General features: G+C 57.6%; 1 protein-coding gene across 5 annotated transcripts in view; it reads right to left on the bottom strand.

Moving 5' to 3' along the window:
• The window catches only part of OLFM2 (olfactomedin 2), a 74,550-nt gene that overhangs the window by 39,024 nt on the left and 13,719 nt on the right, over positions 1-21,807 (bottom strand). Inside the window, exon 3 of one of the 5 annotated variants that reach the window (XM_077838586.1) lies at positions 20,506-20,528. The exons of 3 other annotated variants lie outside the window; for them this stretch is intronic. In XM_077838586.1, the coding sequence (XP_077694712.1) occupies positions 20,506-20,528 (23 nt within the window). Of the gene's footprint in view, positions 1-9,771; positions 9,778-20,505; positions 20,529-21,807 lie in introns of all 5 variants that reach the window. One more of the 5 variants, XM_077838587.1, reaches the window with a different exon arrangement.

Genomic DNA, 21,807 nt, shown 5'->3' with positions numbered 1-21,807 from the left:
GCCTTTTTGCCTCTAACTGCCTCTCCTACTGTGTTGTTCAGCCATGGTGGCATTTTTTGGTCTTTTCTTTTTAATTTGGAATATGCATTTAGTTTGAGCCTCTATTATGGTGTTTTTAAGATGTTTCCATTCAGCTTTCAAGAATTTCACTCTTGGGACTGTTCCTTTTAATTTCCCTTTAACTAGCTTCTTCATTTTTGTGTAGTTCCCCTTTTTGAAGTTAAACGCTACTGTGGTGGGCTTCCTTGGTATTTCCCCGAGTACAAGGGATGTTACATTTAATTACACCATGGTTGCTACGACTGAGCCGTTCAGCTACGTTTACCTCTTGGATCAGATCCTGTGCGCCACTTAGAACTAAATCAAGAATTGTGCCTCCTCTGGTGGGTTCCAGGACGAGCTGCTCCAAGAAACAGCCATTAATGGGGTCTAGAAATTTTACCTCTGTATCCCATCCTGAGGGGACGTTCCCAGTCCATATGGGGATAGCTGAAATCCCTCATTATTACTGAGTTTTCTATTTCTGTAGCCTCTCTACTCTCCCTGGGCATTTCACAATCACCGTGGCCATGCTGGTCAGGGGGTCGGTAGTACATTCCTACTGCTAGACTCTTACTTTTCAAGCAGGCAATTTTCTATGGTACCATTAGATTCATTTAAGATTTTTGCTACATTTCACTCTATGCTTTCGCTTGCACCCAGTGCCCCATCCCCACCAGCACAACCTCCTCTGTCGTTCCTGCACGTTTGGTACCCTGGCACTCCCGTGCCCCACTGATTATCACTGTCCCACCAAGTGTCGGTCACGCCTGTTATATCAGGATCCTCAATTAGTAGCAGGCACTTGGGGTCACCCAGCTTGGGGACTCCTAGCACTTGTACACAAGCGTCTATAAAATGTGTCAATATTCCGGCATCTGCCTTCACGGGATGTAACGGACTGGGACTGGTTTTCGTTCGACTGTTTCTCTTCAGTTCCTACCAGTCCTCTATCAACTTCTATCCTCTCCTCGTTACTAGGAAATAGAGAATCCCCTTCAATAAATCCTCCCCTCTGGGATGGCTCTGTCTGTGCACCCCTGCGCCTGTCGGCTTTCCCCTAGCCCTTCGGTCAAAAACTCCTCTTGGGCCTTTTTAATTTTCCAGGCCATCCAGCTGGTTCTGGTTTGGTTTAGGTGGAGCCCATTGTGCCTTTGGAGGCTCCTCCTTTGCCAAAAGAGTCCCCAGTTCCGAATAAACCTAAACCCCTTCTCCCTACACCATCGCCTCACCCGCACATTAAGACCCTGCAGCTCCGCCTGTCTGCCCGGCCCTGCGCATGGAACTGGAAACATCACCAGATACTTGCTACCCGCAAGTCCCTAATCCTAGGGGTGACGTATGGGCAAAGCTCTCATGGAGTCTGTCCCACGACTGCCGGCTTTTGGCTAGAGCTGGCATCCAACACCTTGGATCCCGGCACTCCATGGACACCTTGTGGTCTTTGACGTCACGCTAAGACACATCACTGATCCAAAGTGGCGCTGAGGGTTGACGCAGGGACTGGCAGCAGGGAGGAGGAAGAAGGGGAGGGTAGAGTTACGCTAAGAGAAGGTGTGGGCAACAGAGGTGTGGTTGGCAACCTAATGCATCATAAATCCCCTGGCCGCAACGCAGACTTCCTAGTCACTCCATCTCTCTGTGCCTCTGCGGATACCAGCCCTGCCCTGCCCCAGGGATGTCAGGGTAAATACGGTAGAGGTGGTGAGGCTCAGACAGCAGAGAAGGGGGGGGCAGAGATAGAGTTAGGGGCTCAGCTTCTGACAGAATTCTCAGGTGAGCTGGATTCTTCACTGGGAACCTTTTAAATCCCTCCCACCTCCGCCAATGTATTGTTTTACTCTGTGTGTCAGACCCACACGCCTCCATCCTCCCTTTCCGGGCAAGGAGCAAGGTGCAAATTAACACCGGTTGCTCCTGCAGGGCCAAGCGCACGGAAAGCCCAGCCCAGACACAGTGCAAGTGCACAGAGATCTGTGATGTGTGTACCCGCCCACTCTCGGTGCTGTACAATAAACAGGAACGTCACGCAGGAGCGAACGGCGGGATAACATCCACGGAGCGGGCTACAAATATCGTACAGGGACCATGCGAGGCCGGGGCCCCCGCGATGATGGGCTCACACAGAGCGAGAGGAGAAGTCGGACTAGCCAAGGGAAGGATCAGTTCCCCATTTTACAGAAGGGGCCCAAAGAGATGCAAAAAGTCCCAGCCACGAATCAAACCCAGGTTGCCTGCATCCTGATCCAGCTCCTTCTCCTCACAGCGGCCAGGAAGCCAGTGGGAGCCTTTGCCCGGACTCCTGCGAGGTTTGGCCCAGGGCCGAAGGACAGGAACAGGGAGCGACGGCCCCATGGCACTGACTCTGAGGCCTTTATCGTAGTTCCCACCAGGCCCTTTGGCTCTCCAAACACCGGTGCTGCACTATGCTCTGTTACTCAATCTTTGGGGGGGGGCCAGTCTTGGGCTGGGTGAAGGACAGGCGTTATTTGCCACCCAAAGTTCTAAACAAAGAATAAATTCATTTGCTTTAAAGTTTTTCATGGAACATTTCAATTTTTCAAAGAAATGCTGGTTTAGCATCGAGGGCTGAACAGTTGTTTTGGTTTGGTTTTTTGCATCTCCGGGGGGGGGGGGACAAAAGGGAAAGAAAGAAAGGGGAGAAAAACAAAAAAACAAAATGAAAAATGAAACTTTTCCAGTTTTCAAAAACTAACTATTTGATTTGAAACAAGAGAAAAGGAAAGTTTTCACTTTGCTTTTACCTAGTATTGAAAAAAAGCAAAGAGCATCATATTTTGGTCAGAATTTATACTTTGTCCTAAAAGCCTTTTTCTGCCCCAAAACCACCCCAAGAGATTGGGGCAAATGCTATGCAGCATCACAGGACCAGCACCCCCCTTCCAGAGCTTCCAGCAGCCTAGAACTGGGGAGACCTGGGCTATACCCTACTCCACCACCAACCCCGCGTGGCTTTGGGAAAGCCACTTGCCTTTCTCTGGGTCTCAGCTCCTGCCTGTGAGAGATATCACACATCTCTCGTACTGCCTTCGCTGACAGTGCAAAGAAACACATTACACGGTTGTGAGGTGCTCAGATCTGGCAGTCACGGGGCCTGATAAGTACCCACAACACCGAGGCTGCAAACACCATGGTTTAGCTCATTCGCAGGACCAGACCCACGCAATGCCTCCTCTGTGTTTTAAACATTTCCACCTCTATTCCTGTGCTTGGGACCTGGTTCCCATTCAGCTTGGATGGATTATCACTTTCCTGTTCCCAAGACCTGTTCCCACTCAGCTGGAGCGGATTATCACTTTCCCATCCCCGGGACCGGTTCCCACTCGGCCGGGACGCCAGGGCGGATTATCGCTTTCCCGTCCCCAGGACTGGTTCCCATTCGGCCGGGACTCCGGGGCAGATTATCGGTTTCCCATCCCCAGGACCGGTTCCCATTCGGCCAGGACTCCGGGGCAGATTATCGGTTTCCCATCCCCAGGACCGGTTCCCATTCGGCCGGGACTCCGGGGCAGATTATCGGTTTCCCATCCCCAGGACCGGTTCCCATTCGGCCGGGACTCCGGGGCAGATTATCGGTTTCCCATCCCCAGGACCGGTTCCCATTCGGCCAGGACTCCGGGGCAGATTATCGGTTTCCCATCCCCAGGACCGGTTCCCATTCGGCCAGGACTCCGGGGCAGATTATCGCTTTCCCATCCCCAGGACCGGTTCCCATTCGGCCAGGACTCCGGGGCAGATTATCGCTTTCCCGTCCCCAGGACCGGCTCCCATTCGGCCGGGACGCCGGGGCGGATTATCGCTTTCCCGTCCCTGAGACTGGCTCCCATTCGGCCGGGACGGATTATCGCTTTCCCGTCCCTAGGACCAGGCTCCCATTCGGTCAGGACGCCGGGGCGGATTATCACTTTCCCGTCCCTGGGACTGGTTCCCATTCGGCCAGGACTCCGGGGTGGATTATCACTTTCCCGTCCCTGGGACCAGTTCCCATTCGGCCGGGATGCCGGGGCAGATTATCACTTTCCCATCCCCAGGACCGGCTCCCATTCAGCTGGGACTCTGGGGCGGATTATCGCTTTCCCGTCCCCGGGACCGGCTCCCATTTGGCCAGGACGGATTATCACTTTCTAACAAATGCCGACAAGTGGGACACAAGCGGGGCTGGAGCTCTCCTTCCAGGCCAGCTCTGAGAGAGCTGCTAACTGGGGCCTGACCTACTTTGTACGTCCCAGCCCCCCGCCCCGCTAAGTGCCGCAGCTTCCGTCCCTCTGCTCCTTCGCCCCCAGCCCAGGCCTTTCGCAGGCCCCTGGAGGACGAGCTGGGGGTGGGGGACCGGCCAGCCCACCTACCGGAGGACGCGCCCTTGTGAAGAAGCACGGCCTGTATTCCACAGCAAACGTCTGGGGGGAACCCCCAAGCCAGGGTGCGGGGGACGGAGAGGTGCTGAATGGGCAACAGAGCTGCACTGAATGGGAGAGGACAGAATAGGTCACGCCCCAACTCGTTGCACGAGGGCAGCGCCTCCCGGAGCAGCAGCAGCAGCAGCTAAAAACAGGGGCGGCTCTGTGAACAGCGGGATTCCAGTTATGGATCAGCAAAGCCCCCGACCGCTGCCGCGTGCACAGGGCTGGCCCCTGCGGCTCTCTCGGTCCGGCCACCCCCGCAGGCGGACGCCCCTCAGCTGTGCGTCCTGGCGTGCTGCGGCTCCCCCAAGCGGGCTGGGGCCGACGCAGCAGCTCCCCAAGCAGCAGGGCCGTTAGCACTATGCCAGAGGCAGGCTTGTTACCGAGGCAGCAGGAAGGGCGGATACCCGTGTTTCAAGCCCAGCATGCCCAGCTCGGAGCAGGGCTGCCGAAGCCAAGCGCTCAAAAGCTGTGAGCCAGCTCCCCCCCGATCATGAGATTGGCTCAAAAGCCAAGAGATTTTATAAACACCACTGGGGTTCGGCACACTCGCCACTTCGTTTCAAGCCTCTACGGCCACGTTTCCGGGCCACGTTTCCGGGCGTTCCTCCCCAGATTCGCCCGCGCCATGTTTCCGGGTGTTCCTCCCCAGATTCGCCCATGCCCGGGCCACATTTCCGGACGTTCCTCCCCAGATTCGCCCGCGCCCGGGCCACGTTTCTGGGCGTTCCTCCCCAGATTCGCCCGCGCCCGGGCCACGTTTCCGGACGTTCCTCCCCAGATTCGCCCGCGCCCGGGCCACGTTTCCAGACGTTCCTCCCCAGATTCACCCGCGCCCGGGCCACGTTTCCGGACGTTCCTCCCCAGATTCGCCCGCGCCCGGGCCACGTTTCTGGGCGTTCCTCCCCAGATTCGCCCGCGCCCGGGCCACGTTTCTGGGCGTTCCTCCCCAGATTCGCCCGCGCCCGGGCCACGTTTCCGGGCGTTCCTCCCCAGATTCGCCCGTGCCTGGGCCACGTTTCCGGGCGTTCCTCCCCAGATTCGCCCGTGCCTGGGCCACGTTTCCTGGCGTTCCTCCCCAGATTCGCCCGGGCCACGTTTCCGGGCGTTCCTCCCCAGATTCGCCTGGGCCACGTTTCTGGGCGTTCCTCCCCAGATTCGCCCAATTTTTTTTGCCAAATCAAGGAGCAGGGGCTGGGAGGGGAATATAACGGATGGTTTTTAATATGAAACGTGGATCTGTCCTTCATCCCGATGACTCCGCATTAACGGCTGGCAAAGCCCCCCACAAGCTGAACAATGACTTTCCCTACGATGCTTCTGCTGCTGCTCTGCTGCCAGCCGGCTCCGAGAAGGCAGCCGAAAGTTGTCCTGTACTCCAGGAAGTCCTGGAGAATTCACGGCTTGGAATTCCTCATGGAAGAGCAGTTAGGTGAAGCTGCTCTACCCCACCTGCCTTTGCATAAAGTCACCGGGGCAGACAGAAAACAGCCTTATGCCTGGAATCTCTCAAGCCTGGCCGTGAGCTCCCTTTCTCCTTGCCGGGGCTGGGCAGACAGCTGTCGTTGTGAAGTAAAGGAACGCCGCCCTGTGCCAGTACGTGACAGACGCAGGTACGGCCTCCGTGCAGTGCTCAGAAGAGTCGCGCTCCCGCGGTGCCTGCCGCCTTTGGGTGGGTAGCTCCGGCAGCACCTACAGTCACAGACACGCAGGGCTGCAAAGGCCCGCAAGGGGCCATGCACCCCCCACACACTGCGGCAGGTTCCGGGAGCAGGTGGCCCCGGTTCAGCAGCGCAGCACAAGGGGTGAAGATCACCCTCCTTCGATGCACGCTCCTGCCCACGACGCCGGACGGGAGCTACAGGAGAAGCCTGGGAACTCTGTGCTGCATGGCTTGCTGACTGTTTGGGTCGCACCTTCCAGAGCAGAGGGTGTGTGCGGTTTTCTTCCCTTGGCTCAATTGTGGGGACTCCCCCCGCACGACCTGGGGCGAGTCGCTGCAGCTCTCGGTTCTCCACCTGTACCGCACGGATGATCATTCTGCCTTGTCCACGTAGGTCGCAAACTCCCTGGGGGCCAGGGCTCTTTTGGAGTTCGTGCAGAGCCTGGCACCAGGGGACTCCAGTGGGACCACAGGGCTGCTGCTAACACCACCTCAGGGATGTGTTTCTCGGCCAGTTTCCAGACTGGTGTAACTGCACTGACTCGAAGGGAATCTGGCCCTGTGTTTCCCTGGTGGCGACCGTCTGCACCTGGTAGAGGAACGAGACAATTTCCCCACAGTCCCGAACCGTCCGTGTCTCGTGCTGACACATGAACGACATGCGGTGCCTTCGGGGGAGAGGCACTGAGCGAGCCCTCTATCAAACTGCAAAACTCAGACCCTTTTATCTAACAGTCATGGGATTGATGTTTCGGTAATTCCCTGTGCTGAGGTGACTCTCCCCGCAGGGGAGAAAAGCTACACGAACAAATTGCTAATTTATTTCCTCTAATTTCAGGTCCCTTTGGACATACTTGACGAGTCCGCCATGACTGAAGTGACAAAGAGCCCTGCTCATCACAGACCGGCGGAGAGGTGAACAGATGCCACCCCGGAGCCTGGGCAAACTCTTCCCTGCCTGCATGGAGGCCACAAGCAGTGAGAAAGGACTGACGAGGGAATGGCAATTAGGACGGTGCCTTTTAGGAGGAGGCAGGGGACCAATCAGCTGTTTCAGCCTCTGCTCCTCGAGGGTGAGTTCAGGGCCTGGCGTCCCAAGGTCCCTCACCCCTGGGAAGGGCCCAGCACGAGCTGCAGCAGGGCTGAAGTGGGGCCTAGCCCCTGCCCATGGGTGAAGGGCTGGGTGGGCTGAGGCTTTGTGCTGGACCCTGCCCCGGGTGTGAATTTCTGCCCTCTGGGGCCCATCCTATTGCATTATATCGGCTGGGGGTGCTGCCCACAGGCCGCAGCGGGGTGACCAGACCCCTGCTGCCACGCACTCGCTGCGAGACGCCCACAACAGGGAGCCAGGTGGTGTGAACAGGATCATGAAAACGCAGCTCCCTCCCCCCACACACACTCCGATTTCCCTCATTCACCCCCCACCTCCACACTCCCTGTCCCCCAACCTCCCCCGATTGCTAGGCACAGACACACCAGACTCTCCTGCACCAGTGAGCGATCGGGTCCCCCATCACGTTGGTCAGGACAACGCTTCTGCCCCACCCAGCACTGCTGCAGGCCTTGCGCCCGGGCCCTCGGGGGCTGTCTGCACGCCCAGCACGCCCGTCCGTCACGCTCTCGCCCGTCAAGGTGGAGTCCTCCCCAGGTCACACATATGGCCTGGCTCAGCTGCCCTGCCTAGTCACAGCGTGTCCCAGCAGTCCGCCCTGGGGGTCAGGCAGGCGTCTGGGACCAGGGAGATGGTTCAGTTCCTGGCTCTGCTGCTGATTCCCTGTGTGACCTCGAGCAAATCATTTAATAGCTCTGTGCCTCAGTCCCCTCGTCGGAAAAAGGGGTAAGAATCCTTCCCGTGCAGTGAAATCAAGGCGAAAGCACCTGGCACAGGGGCCAGAGGGTGGCTCTGTGGGAGTGCGAGCTACAGCCTCAGACCAGCCCCATGTCCCCTGCTCAGAACGACATCGGAGGCTCTCACTAGGCAGAATTTTCCAAAGCACCTTTGGCACCTAAATCCCATTCAATCAGGCTCCTTAATCCCTTAGGCACATGCAAAAATATTCCCCGTTCCCCAGGGAGAGACCAGAACCTCCCCATGCTGAGTGGAGGACTGGGCAGCCCGCAGGAAGGGCCTCCGACACCGTTCCCTGCTCAGCGGGCACCAGCAGAGACGAGGAGTTTCATAGGAAGGAGAATATCCAGAGTTACCCCATTGAGCGTTAAAACGACAGGACACACAGGAGTCCTGGCTGGGCTGTTGCTCTGGGGTGCAGGCTGACCCCTAACCACTAGACTGGGGGGGAACTTCCACCAGGCCCAGGTTACCCCAGGCACTTTCCTCGGCAGCCAGAGAGCACAGACTAGGCTGGATGGCCCCTGCTCTGAGCCGATCTGGCAAATCTCTGCTCCCGTCTCGAGGCTCCCATGAGGCTGCCTCTCCCCCGCCCCGATCTCCCTGTTCAGGGTTTCCGGCCAATCCCAGCGTCTTTTCTTTGCTGATGGCTGCAACTGAGCCGCTGACCAGGCCCCGCTGGGCTGGCAGGGGCTACTCCCTGTGGCAGCGTGCATGCCAGGAGATGCCCCTTCCTTCCCCGCCTGCCTGATTCATTCAGGCCATAAGCCGGCATTTCTGCACTGGGTCGTTTAACATTTCCTGGGCAATTCATCATGATTACTTATGAAAATCAACAGCAAACTCGTCTCTCTTGGCTGCCACTGCACTGGGCCAGGCAGAGACAAATGACCTGGTGCCTGTAATGAGCCGGGGACGATACTTTGCTCAGCGCACAGTGGTTTTAACATCGTGTTTCACATGGGAAGGGACTGATTGGACACGGCGCAGGATAAAACTGCTCTCAAATCTCCAGCCCAGTGGGTAGAAATTAGCAGGCAGTGGGGTAACACGCTCCCTGATGATATTGCACCCCGGAGTCATCGCAGGGGGAGCAAACGCCCGAAGACAGGAGCAGAGCGACTGCCCACGTTCCTCCAGCCCAGGCCTGCCTCTGTCGGCAGCACATGGGAAACGACGCCTCTGAGACCTCGTCCAGGCTGGGAACGAGCCCCGCTTTCCCCACTCGATGTCGGGCATCAGTGGAGTTCAGCCCCAGGCTAAGTCTGACCGATGTACCCCTGGCAGCGTCACTGCTGGGCTGATGTCAGGGCAAACCTCCCATGAGAGCTGCCAGGAGGCTGGACGGTTAAAGCACTAGGCTGGGGCACAGGAGATCCGGGTTCAAGTGGGGCAGAGCCCTCTCTGCTTCGTCTGTGAGCTTGTGGGGGCAGGGGCTGTCTGTCCCCCTGTCCGTGCAGCGCCCGGCCCGACGGGGCCCCAATCTCAGCTGGGGTTTCGAGGTGCGACCATCAGGGAACGGGCTTTGAACTCTAACCCTGCCTGTCCCCTTCTCCAGCCAGGGGCTGCTGCAGAAACAAGCGAAGGAGATTAAGTCTCTCCGGGGGTCTCTTCGCTTCAAGCTGCCGTCTGAATGGTCACAAGGTGGGGCTGAGGTTTCAGCGCACGAACAAGGACGGGGTGGATTTCACAATGAACCTTTGGGGGAAAAGTGAGATTTCAAACCCAGAGCGCTTCTGTTCTCCACCCCACCAAATCTTCTCCTATCTATAGCCCCTTCCCCTGGGGCGTCACCTCACATCTGGCTGCACCATCAGCACCTGCAAACAGATGGGTCCAGAGTCAGGCACCGCATTGTGCAATTCTGCCTGGGATCAGCGTTTGCTCCCAGAGGAGGGGGTCACAGCTGTGCGGGCAAGGCCCAGTCCACACAAACACAGCACCAACCCCCTGTGCGGACTCACCTACTTCAACTCAAAGCAGGCTACTTGTCCTGTGATTGTCGAGCACCCGGCACTGCTGGGCTGAAGCCTCTGGCTGCTGCCACGGTAGAGAAATAATTAAAAGCTACGCCTGCAATTGAAGGACCGTTACGCAGGGCTGAGCAGGAACAGCAACCAAGGGCAAGCGGCTTCCTGCAGCAGCCTCCCACCAAGTTACTCCTCCTCCCTGTCCTCTCTCCACCCAGTTGTGATGAGTTGTGTCAGGCAAGGAAAGGCAGGGAGGGACTGGGTTGCTGGTGCTGGGGTGTGTTTGTGCACACTCATGGTGTGTGCGTACAGCAATCCATGCAGAAATAACCCTGCCCAAGTCCTCCCCGCAATCTCTGCGCAGCGCTGTCAAGCCGGGGAGCCATGTCTCCGGGTAATGGCTGTTTAGGAAGGAGGCAGATCTGAACAGCGATGTTCACTTACTGCTATGACAGGTGAATTAATATGATGCATGATTATCAGATGTACTTGTCAGGAAAGACTTAATGCCGACAGCGCTCTGCCTGTCATCGCCCGGGGGCTGGAGAACAGTGCTGTGCCCTTTCTTGTGGGTGTAGACGCACGACACAATTCCTCTGACTGAGAAGCTGCCGTGTCTTACGGAAGGTACTAACCAAACACGGCAAACGGGGAAACGTCGCCCACGCCCACCCAGCCTCGCTGCCCCGTGTGCGGGCCGATGCGCAGGGGGGCGCTGGCAGGCTGGTGATGCACTTGGAGAGGAAAGTGCCACCAAGTTTTCCCGAGCCCCACGTGTGCACGTTTGCACGCGCCCTAGGGACACAAGATGGGTCCTGAACTGGCTGCAAAGAGTTCGCCACACAGCAAACTGGGCACCATGCGGATTGACACCAAGATCCGCCTCCCAGAGCTGGGAGCAGAACCCAGGAGTCCTGCTCCAGGCGTTACAGCACATGGGCCCCCAGTGTGGTACAACAGACAAATTAGGAATCAGCAGTTGGGGCCTGTCAGAAATATAAAGGGAAGGGTAAACCCCTTTAAAATCCCTCCTGGCCAGAGGAAAAATCCTCTCACCTGTAAAGGGTTAAGAAGCTAAAGGTAACCTCGCTGGCACCTGACCAAAATGACCAATGAAGAGACAAGATACTTTCAAAAGCTGGGAGGAGGGAGAGAAACAAAGGGTCTGTGTCTGTCTGTATGCTGCTTTTGCCGGGGACAGAACAGGAATGGAGTCTTAGAACTTTAGTAAGTAATCTAGCTAGGTATGTGTTAGATTCTGATTTCTTTAAATGGCTGAGAAAAGAACTGTGCTGAATAGAATGACTATTCCTGCCTGTGTGTCTTTTTTTGTAACTTAAGGTTTTGCCTAGAGGGATTCTCTATGTTTTGAATCTAATTACCCTGTAAGGTATCTACCATCCTGATTTTACAGAGGTGATTCCTTTACTTCTATTAAAAGTCTTCTTGTAAGAAAACTGAATGTTTTTTTATTGTTCTAAGATCCAAGGGTTTGGGTCTGTGGTCACCTATGCAAATTGGTGAGGATTTTTACCAAACCTTCCCCAGGAAGTGGGGTGCAATGGTTGGGAGGATTTTGGGGAGAAAGATGTGTCCAAGCTACGTTTCCCAGTAAATCCAGTTAAAGTTTGGTGGTGGCAGTGGATCCAGGGGCAAAGGATAACATTAATTTGTACCTAGGGGAAGTTTTAACCTAAGCTGGTGAAAGTAAACTTAGGAGTTTTTCATGCAGGTCCCCACATCTGTACCCTAGAGTTCAGAGTGGGGAAGGAACCTTGACAGGGCCCCAAAAGTCCCTTGATCCAGACTCGCTTGGACAGGGGTTCCCCCATGCCTGTCTCATCCTGGTATCAGCCACCCCAGAGCCCGAGTAGCCAGAGGGCTGCAGTGCTTTCCGGTCCTCAGGCCAAAGCCTGTGAGCTTCCTGTGCCCTGAGCTCCAGCCAGGGCCAGCTCACCCAGCCACCCCTCCAGAACAGAACACAACCGCCTTGCACTTGGGGCAGGTGTAAAAGGCTTTAAGCCTGCCCTTGGTGCTTCATGTCTGGGACCAGCAATATAAAGCGGAGCAGCCTCAGGGCTGCTGTAACTCCAGCTCTGCTCCCACTGGAGGCGCGGGGGAGCTGAGAAGACCTGCAGACTCTGAATCTGGGCCCAGCATTTTAAGAAGGAGCTGAAGTGCCCCACACTGCCATGCTTTGCTGAATCAGCTGCCCCCCTGTGCTGTGGGGTGGGGCCTTTCAGACAGCTCCAGGGGGGAGGGTTCTCAGGGGGTCGTGTCCACTCCCCAGAGTGGGGCCTTTAGCGTCACTGACAGTTGGTCCTGGTGATTCCCTTTTAACCCCCGTCAGGGGGTTCCCAGCACACGAAGCTCTGAAACCAGCTGGAGACGCTAGACCAGGGCCACGGGGAGCGGCTCGTCGCCCTACGCCCAGGCCCAGCCTCTGCACAGCGCTAGAAATTCCTCCACAGCGCGGACTGGGCCCCAGCACACAGGTCCTCCAGCCCGTCGGGCCTCTCTGGTCCCGGGGTCAGCTCCCCTCTGACCGCCTGCGCCCGAGCCCAGCTGCACCGTGCCCCCAGGAGCTGCCGGTGCAGTTAGGATCTAGCAGGCGGTGCACGAGGTTGCCTACGGCTCATCTCGCTCGCTGCTCTCCGGACGAGGCGGTGAAGGCGACCGCGGCTGCAGCAAGAGCTCAGTGCCCCGGGGGCAAGAGCCCCCGGCACAACGCCGCGCCACCCCCCCCAGCACAACACCACCCCCCCTCCAGCAGCCTCGCGCCCTCCAAGGGCCCAGTCCTGTCGGACGTCTCCTCCACTCCTCACGTGCTCAGGGCGCGTCTGAGCAGCAAACCAACCCCTGAGGTGCCGAGTCTCAGAGCCCAGAGTGACTGGCTGGGCCGCAGGGCTAACGGTAGCCACGGGGCCATTCCCGCTCGGGCAGGGCTCTGAATCTCAGACGCCAGGCTCCAGCCCAAGCAGCGCTGTCCACACGGCTTGCAGCGCTGTCCACACGGCTTTCAGCCCTGCAAGCCCGAGTCAACCGACCCAGGCTCTGAGACTCCCTGCCCCAGCTTCCCTCTGCAGCATAGACGCGCCCTGATGTGACGTTATTGACATAATCTGGGACCATATTGATCGTTGTTGCAACCAAGGTCCTGTAGTGGCACCAAATCCTGTATAAAGGGGGTCAAATCAGGTGCCTAAGGTTAAGGTTTGCTGGTTAGGATTATGCTGTCTGTGTGTGTGGGTATCATTTTTGTAGTTAAAGTTATGAATAGTGGCTCTATAGTGTCTGTATTTCAAACTTATGCTCTGCTTCCGGGGGACGCCCCAGACAAGTTGGGGTCAGCTCTGCCTAGCCTGCTGGGTGGCCCACTAAGGACCATCAGCGACACAACTGACCCACTGAGGGAAGGCAGACACGCCTGGGGACTCAGCCAGGCATCCAGGGACCTGCTTATGCACAGAGCTCTGGGGTGTTTCCAGGCCAGGGGATGGGCAGCGTGTCCTTGGGACACAGAAAGCAGAGACCACCTGGCAAGAGACTATACAAAGCTGCTGCAGCTCCTCCATCTGGTCTTCAATCCTGCTTCCTGCCTCTGGGGGGACTTGGCTGCACTGAAGCTTTGAACCAAGGACTGAAGGACCCATCCCCGCTGTGGGTGTTTCCCAGAGACTTGATTTGAACCTGCAATGTATTCTATCACTGCTACAAGCCTGAACCAAGAACTTGGCCGTTACTGTATGTCATTGATTCCATTGAACCCATTCTAGCTCTCGTCTCTATCTTTTTCCGATTATGAGTAAACCTTTAGATTCTAAAGGGTTGGCAACAGCGTGATTTGTGGGTAAGATCTGATGTGTATATTGACCTGGGTCTGGGGCTTGGTCCTTTGGGATCGAGAGAACCTTTTTTCTTTTACTGGGGTATTGGTTTTCATAACCATTCGTCCCCATAACGAATGGCACTGGTGGAGATACTGGGAAACTGGAGTGTCTAAGGGAATTGCTTATGTGACTTTGGCTTTACCCCACTGGCTAACCACAAGTCCTCTCTGTCTGGCTGGTTTGGTTTGCCTTAGAGGTGGAAAAACCCCAGCCTTGGGCTGTAACCGCCCTGCTTTAAGCAATTTGTCCTGAATTGGCACTCTCAGTTGGGTCCTGCCAGAACCAGCATCGTTACAGTGCCCTGCCGACTACACCACTGTAACGATGCTGGTTCTGGTGGGACCCAACTATCATAATAGGAAAAAGATACAGATGAGAGCTAGAATCGCTTAAATGGAATCAATGACATCCAGTCATGGAGAAGTTCTTGGTTCAGGCTTGCAGCAGTGATGGAATAAATGGCAGGTTCAAATCAAGTCTCTGGACAACATCCCCAGCTGGGATGGGTCTTTCAGTCCTTGGTTCAAAGCTTCAGTGTAGCAAAGTCCCTCCAGAGGTAAGAAGCAGTATTGAAGACAAGATGGAGGAGCTGCAGCAGGTTTTTATAGTCTCTTCCCAGGTGGTCTCTGCTTTCTTTGTCCCAAAGACAAGCTGCCCATCCCATGGCCTGGAAACACCTCAGAGTTCTGTCCAGAGGCAGGTCCCTGCACGCCTTGCTGAGTCCCCAGGCGTGTCTGCCTTCTCTCAATGGGTCAGTTGTGTAGCTGATGGTCCTTAATGGGCCACCCAGCAGGCTAGGCAGAGCTGACACCAACTTGTCTGGGGTGTCACCCAGAAGCAGAGCATAAATTTGAAAAGGATACACACATATAGACAGCATAATCATAACCAGCAACCCATAACCTTGTCTTAGACACCTTATTTGGCCCCCTTTATACATGATTTGGTGCCACTAGAGGACCTTGGTTGCAACAATGATGGGTACGGTCCCAGATTATGTCAATAACATCACACCTGAGTGATGCTCACCACTACTGCAGCCAGAGGGGCCATGGTGCCAGGCCCTGCCCAGACACAACCCCCCACCCAGAAGAAATTACAAACCAATTAGACAAAGGGCACAAGGTAAAACTGAGGCACAGGGAGGGGAAGGGACATACTCCAAGTTGCCCAGCAGGTCAGTGGCAAGGCCAGGAATAGAACCCAGGTGTCCTAGCTCAGTCCCCCATACCCCCTGCCCTGGAGCAGGCTACATAACTTGCCCAAGGTCACCCAGGGCAGAGCAAAGAACCAATCTCAGGCCCACGCTCCTAACCCCTGCCCCATCCTGCTGCTCAGCTGGCTCACGTCCAATTCCTGGCTCTGCCAGTGATGCCCTGAGCGGCCTTAGGCAAGTCCCTGTGTCTCTCTGTAGCTCAGCTCCCCCCATGCACAATGCATGTAACAATCTTGCCTTTGTAGACTGGGAGCTCTTCAGGGTAGGGACCGTCTCCTGCTCTGCCTGCAGCGCTCAGCCTGCTGGGGCCCCCGCTCTGGGCGCTGCTGGACACTCAGCACCTCTCTCCTCGTTATCGCCAGCCGCCCCGTTGGGGTGAAAGCTGCAGTCGTTACCCTCAGCAGCCAGAGGCCCCAGCAGCTCATGGCCTGCGTTGGGCAGCAGACCCGGGCAGCAAGAGGACGAGAGGCGTGGAGGCTGGGTGCGGCAGACCCCGAGCCAAAGCAGAACACCAGCCCCGCTCGGCCGCACAGCTGCTCTCGGGGGTAGACAGCCTGCGGCAGCTCCCACCATCACCAGCGACTTGTACTGTGTGCGGTGCCCCGACAGCTGGAGCGGGGGGGAGGCCCAGCCTCGCCTCCGCCAGATGAGGAGTCCTCCCCAGCCACGGGCTCCCCCCCCAGCCTGTCATTCCTCTCCCGCATCTCACCTGGCAGAGAGCAGTTTAACTTTGTTCTCGGCAAACAGGGCAGTTTTCCACGGCAACGTTCTTCCCGCCTACCAACGGGCTGGGAATTATTCTGGTGCCTTGGCTGCTGTAGCCGCAGGCAGAGGTGCTGGGTGACCTCGAGCAGAGGAGGAAGCAGTCCCTCTGCCCTCGCCAGACGTACGGACACCGAACGGCCCCGTGCCCCTCCTGGCCCCGCGCCCCACGGCTGCAGAGGCAGCTGGGAAGCGACAACCAACCGCTGTGCGGGAACTCGTTTCTGGCTGGGACACCTGCCAATAGCCCGGGCGAGTCCCTGCCACGGGCTGGGGTGGGCAGCTGCCACCGGCTGCCAGGCCACGGTGCTGCCCAAGCCCAAGGCGTTGGCTGGCTGCAGGAACCCTGGGAACTCCACAGGCTGCACCACGCAGGACGCCAGGCCAGCGTGAGTCTCGCACAATCGGTGAGCTTCCCCCCACCAGATTCCGCTCCCGCATCAGGGGTTTGCCCGCCACCGGCAACCGACTCCCAGCCCTCTGGGGAATGGTCCTGCACAGCCCACTTGACCCCCAGGAGGCAGGACAGCTGGGCAGGGGAGGCTCTGGGCCGGGACCCAGGATGCCTGGGTTCTATGCCAGGCTCCCCACGTGACCTTGGGTGAGTTCCCGAGGGCCGGGGTCTCGAGAATTCAGCTCCCAAGCAGAGGTCGGGGTTCCCTCTCGGGAGCTTCGGGAAGCCTGGCCCTTTTACTGACTGGGAGCTGAGTTTGCGGGGCGGGCGCTGAGCCCCTGGTAACCCGGCCTGGGGGCTCTGGGGATGCTGCGGGAGGAAGCTCATCTGGGGGCACTGGGGCGACCAGAGCCAGCGCAGCACAGACATAGACCGAGCTTTGCAATACAAACCCCCGGCCAGAGCCAGCCGCAGAGGGCTCTTCGGGCCCAGCCCGCTGGTTCCGCCCGCTTTCGCAGGGGAACGGAGCGTGCGGGACGTAGTATTTATCCCCCCTAAACCCCCACCCCTTCTGCCCACGCTCTGCTCTGCCGCAGCACAAGGGCCCTGCAACAGCGGCTCGTCACATTACCGGGACAGGGGGTATCGATTAGCAGCCGCCAATGGACGGGAAATCAATCCAGGAGGGAGCGGCACGCAGGCCCTTTCTCAGCCAGGCTGTTGGCAGCCAGGCCAGAGAGATGAAACCACTGCTGCATTCATCAGCGTGGGAGAGCCAGGAACGTTCACCCCCGCGCATAGTGGCAGGGCTGGAAGGAGCCAAGCGGCTGCTGTGCGATTGCTCATACGGATTTTCCCTGCAGGTGAGCTGCAGCCAGGGCCCCTCTATTGGCTAATTGCCTCCAGAGCGGCATCAGAGCACAGGCATGAGAGACCCCATGCCTGGAGTCCCACCATCATGGCACGGTTGCTGCTTTCCTCCGAAAACGTCAGTCCCATGCGCTTGAGATCGTGAGACTGAAAAACATGAACTGAGCGTCACTAATGCAGTGACCCTGCCTGGGTCTGCAGAGAGCCTGAGCCCATCGCTCTGGGGGGGGAGGGGGGGCTGCCCCAGATGTAACTGACATAGCGACACGGCCTGGGTCTGCAGCGAGCCTGAGCCCATCGCTCTGAGGGGGGGAGGGGGGGCTGCCCCAGATGTAACTGACATAGCGACACGGCCTGGGTCTGCAGCGAGCCTGAGCCCATCGCTCTGAGGGGGGGAGCTGCCCCAGATGTAACTGACATAGCGACACGGCCTGGGTCTGCAGCGAGCCTGAGCCCATCGCTCTGAGAAGGGGGAGCTGCCCCAGATGTAACTGACATAGCGACACTGCAGCGAGCCTGAGCCCATCGCTCTGGGGGGGAGGGGGGGGCTGCCCCAGATGTAACTGACATAGTGACACGGCCTGGGTCTGCAGCGAGCCTGAGCCCATCGCTCTGGGGGGGGAGGGGGGGGCTGCCCCAGATGTAACTGACATAGTGACACGGCCTGGGTCTGCAGCGAGCCTGAGCCCATCGCTCTGGGGGGGGAGGGGGGGGCTGCCCCAGATGTAACTGACATAGTGACACGGCCTGGGTCTGCAGCGAGCCTGAGCCCATCGCTCTGGGGGGGGGGAGGGGGGGGCTGCCCCAGATGTAACTGACATAGCGACACGGCCTGGGTCTGCAGCGAGCCTGAGCCCATCGCTCTGGGGGGGGGAGGGGGGGGCTGCCCCAGATGTAACTGACATAGCGACACGGCCTGGGTCTGCAGAGAGCCTGAGCCCATTGCTCTGAGAGGGGGGAGCTGCCCCAGATGTAACTGACATAGCGACACTGCAGCGAGCCTGAGCCCATCGCTCTGGGGGGGAGGGGGGGGCTGCCCCAGATGTAACTGACATAGCGACAGGGCCTGGGTCTGCAGCGAGCCTGAGCCCATTGCTCTGGGGGGGCTGCCCCAGATGTAACTGACATAGCGACACGGCCTGGGTCTGCAGCGAGCCTGAGCCCATCGCTCTGGGGGGGGAGGGGGGGGCTGCCCCAGATGTAACTGACATAGCGACACGGCCTGGGTCTGCAGCGAGCCTGAGCCCATCGCTCTGGGGGGGGGAGGGGGGGGCTGCCCCAGATGTAACTGACATAGTGACACGGCCTGGGTCTGCAGCGAGCCTGAGCCCATCGCTCTGGGGGGGGAGGGGGGGGCTGCCCCAGATGTAACTGACATAGCGACACGGCCTGGGTCTGCAGAGAGCCTGAGCCCATCGCTCTGAGAGGGGGGGGCTGCCCCAGATGTAACTGACATAGCGACACGGCCTGGGTCTGCAGCGAGCCTGAGCCCATCGCTCTGGGGGGGGAGGGGGGGGCTGCCCCAGATGTAACTGACATAGTGACACGGCCTGGGTCTGCAGCGAGCCTGAGCCCATCGCTCTGGGGGGGGAGGGGGGGGCTGCCCCAGATGTAACTGACATAGCGACACGGCCTGGGTCTGCAGCGAGCCTGAGCCCATTGCTCTGGGGGGGCTGCCCCAGATGTAACTGACATAGCGACACGGCCTGGGTCTGCAGCGAGCCTGAGCCCATCGCTCTGAGAGGAGGAGCTGCCCCCAGTGTGACCTCAAAGTAGCAATTATTCTAGCCCTGGTCCGATCCAGTCCAGCGATTCTACCCCCTGTGTCTGTATTACGTGCTCCCAACACAGCCCTGCTTAGCCGTGCTGTGCATACAGCAATAAAATAATCCACATCCCAGCTGACAAGTCCCAGGGCACCACATCCCAGCAGGCCATTTCCTGTCACATCCCTTCACACCAAGCGCCAGGCTGGGGTGTGACAGGAGCCTGTAACGTGATGCGACAACGTGGCAAAGAGATGTGCAGAGACAAGGGCTTGCTAAGAAATCCAGCTGCTAGGCAAGAGATGTCTTGGGGAGTCTGCTGCCTGCCAAGCATCTTTGTGACAACTCACCATGACGGGGGGCCGGGGGGGGGGCAGCTGCAGAGAATTAAGGACTCTCGGTGCTCCACAATCCGGGGCATCAGCTGGGACAGGGGGAAAAAATTTCCTGTGGGAAACTTCAGGGGGGGAAATGGTTTTCCCCCCTAAAATTTCCAGCATTTTCCCCCTTTTTTGGATGAAAACCCCCAAACTGAAAACTTAGATTAGGAAACCAGAAAAATTCATTGGGGGGTTAGAAGGGGGCTGTTTTGTTTTCCCCTCCTTCCTCCTCCCCCATTTCTTTCTAATTTTTGGAAACAAAAAGATTCAGTTCAAACAGAATGGAACTTCTCTGATCATTTTCTTTCCTTTCAGCCATGAACCAAAATATCCAGAAAGACGCAAACCTTGCCACAGAAATGCTCCTTTCTCCCAGAAAGCCATTTCACGCTCTAACCCAGGCTCAGACGAGCAGCAGCTCTGGCAACAAGGAGATATTTGCTTTGGGGCTCCTTCAGGTGCATGCCGGAGAAGAGAGGCCATTCCTCGGCACGCGGGAACCGTTCTGCTGTTGCGGGGGGGGACTCGTTGTAAGGGACCCATGTCCAGACCGTTTACTGAGGGGTAAGAAATGCCAAGAGCTGGTGGAAGCACATTGCAGACGGGGCAGCCTGTGTCCGGAGAGGGTTCCCTAGGAACACGGGACTGGAAGGGGCCCTCTCGGGTCACTGAGCCCTGCACCTGCAGGCAGCCCCGTTGCAGCCGCCTGGTCAGAACCTCAGCAAGCCCCATCCTCCTGGAGTCACGGATTGCCACGGGCACCCTCCAGCCCGACCCCCTGGGTAGCACAGGCCAGAGAATCTCAGCCGGCACCCCTGCACCGAGCCCAGTACCAGGGCAATAGCATCATTCGTATTAATTAGCTGTACAGTGGAAGCACCTGGGAGCCCCAGCCATGGCCCTGGCCCCCCATTGTGCCAGGCGCTGTACATTATGTATTAGGTGTATTACAGTAGCACCCAGTAGCCCGATTTAGACCAGGCCCCCCATTGTGCAGGGTGCTGTACGTTAGTTATTAGGTGTATTAAGGTAGTGCCCAGGAGCCCCAGCCATGGCCCAGGCCCCCCCATTGTGCCAGGTGTGACGATGTGACGCAGCAGGGAGGGGCGAGTGTTGACCTGGGAATGTGCCCTGGGGATGGGAGACCTGAGAGCCTGTCACCTGAGCCAGGACGGGGAGGGGGAGGTGACACCTCTGCCCAGGAATGTGAAGACAGGCTGCAGGAGGGAGCCTGCTGGGTGGGTTTTAGTTTCAGTTTGGGGCTGGGTGGAGGAACGCAGGGAACCCCAGGGCTGGGGTCTAAGCTCCCTGCTCTCCCAGAAGGACTTGACTGAGGGGTCCTGGTTGTACCCACAAGCTCTGTTTTGGACTGTGTTCCTGTTGTCCAATAAATCTTCTGTTTTATTGGCTGACTGAGCGTCTCAGTGAATCCCAGGAAGAGGGGTGCAGGGCCTGGACTCCCCCACACTCCGGGCCACTGGGTGCTGTACATTATGTATTAGGTATATTACAGTAGCACCCAGTAGCCCGTTATACACCAGGCCCCCCATTGTGCAGGGTGCTGTACGTTAGTTATTAGGTGTATTATGGTAGTGCCCAGGAGTACCAGCCATGGCCAAGGCCCCATCGTGCTGGGCGCTGCCCAGAAAATTACCAGCACCCCCTGGCCCCATTGCACTCGGCAATCAGAGGTTTATGGTCATCCCCAGCATGCGGCTGCATCCCTGACCTGGTTAGCAGACACTAATGGACCTATCCATCATGAACTTATCTCCTCCTCTTTCAAATCCAGTTATACTTTTGGCCTTCAGAGCATCCCCTGGCAAGGAGTTCCACGGGTCTTGTGTTGTGTGAAGAAATACTTCCTTTTGTTTGTATTAAAACTTCCTGCCTGTCCATTTCCTTGAGTGACCCCAGTTCTTGTATTTTTGTTTCCAGTGCCATGATGCCCTTTCTGAGATGAGGTGGAGGGGTGGGGGATCAGAACTGGCCATAGTATGCAGGCTGCGGGCAAACCAGGGATTTATACAGTGGCATGATGATATTTTCTCTCTTGTCTAAGAGCTCCTACTGAGTGTTTCTGACCACTGCTAGGCACTGCACGGCCACTCCCCCAGAACAATCCCCGTTGAGTCCAAGACCTTTCATGTGGGTGCTACCAGCTAATTTAGAATTCAGCCCTGTCCTCTTCAGAGCTACCCTTTCCATAACGGTCAACTCTGACCAGCCCCCTCCTCCTGCCTCCTCGAGAGTAGACAGGCCCAGTTCTCAGGCTTTTCTCACAGGTCATGTTTTCTAAATCGCTGCTCCCTGGAGCCTTCCAAAGGCTGACACCGAATGCCCCTTACTCCAGTGGGTCAGAGAATCAGCCTCTTCCAGGGGCCAGGACCCACCATTCACAGCGCCGGTCCTAGAGAGGCACAAACTAAGATCGGGGCCCTGTCATGCCGGGCACTGCACAGACACTGCAAGGTCTCAATGCGTGGATGAGACGACGGTGTAGGCAGGAGGGGTTCCAATTTATTAGGAACTGGGGAAACTTTTGGGAAAGGAGGTGCCTATACAGGAGGGATGGGCTCCACCTAAA

Source organism: Eretmochelys imbricata, chromosome 20 (genome assembly GCF_965152235.1).
Source record: "Eretmochelys imbricata isolate rEreImb1 chromosome 20, rEreImb1.hap1, whole genome shotgun sequence".
In the NCBI taxonomy this organism is placed as follows: domain Eukaryota; kingdom Metazoa; phylum Chordata; order Testudines; family Cheloniidae; genus Eretmochelys; species Eretmochelys imbricata.
This window is presented reverse-complemented; position numbering and strand designations above follow the sequence as displayed.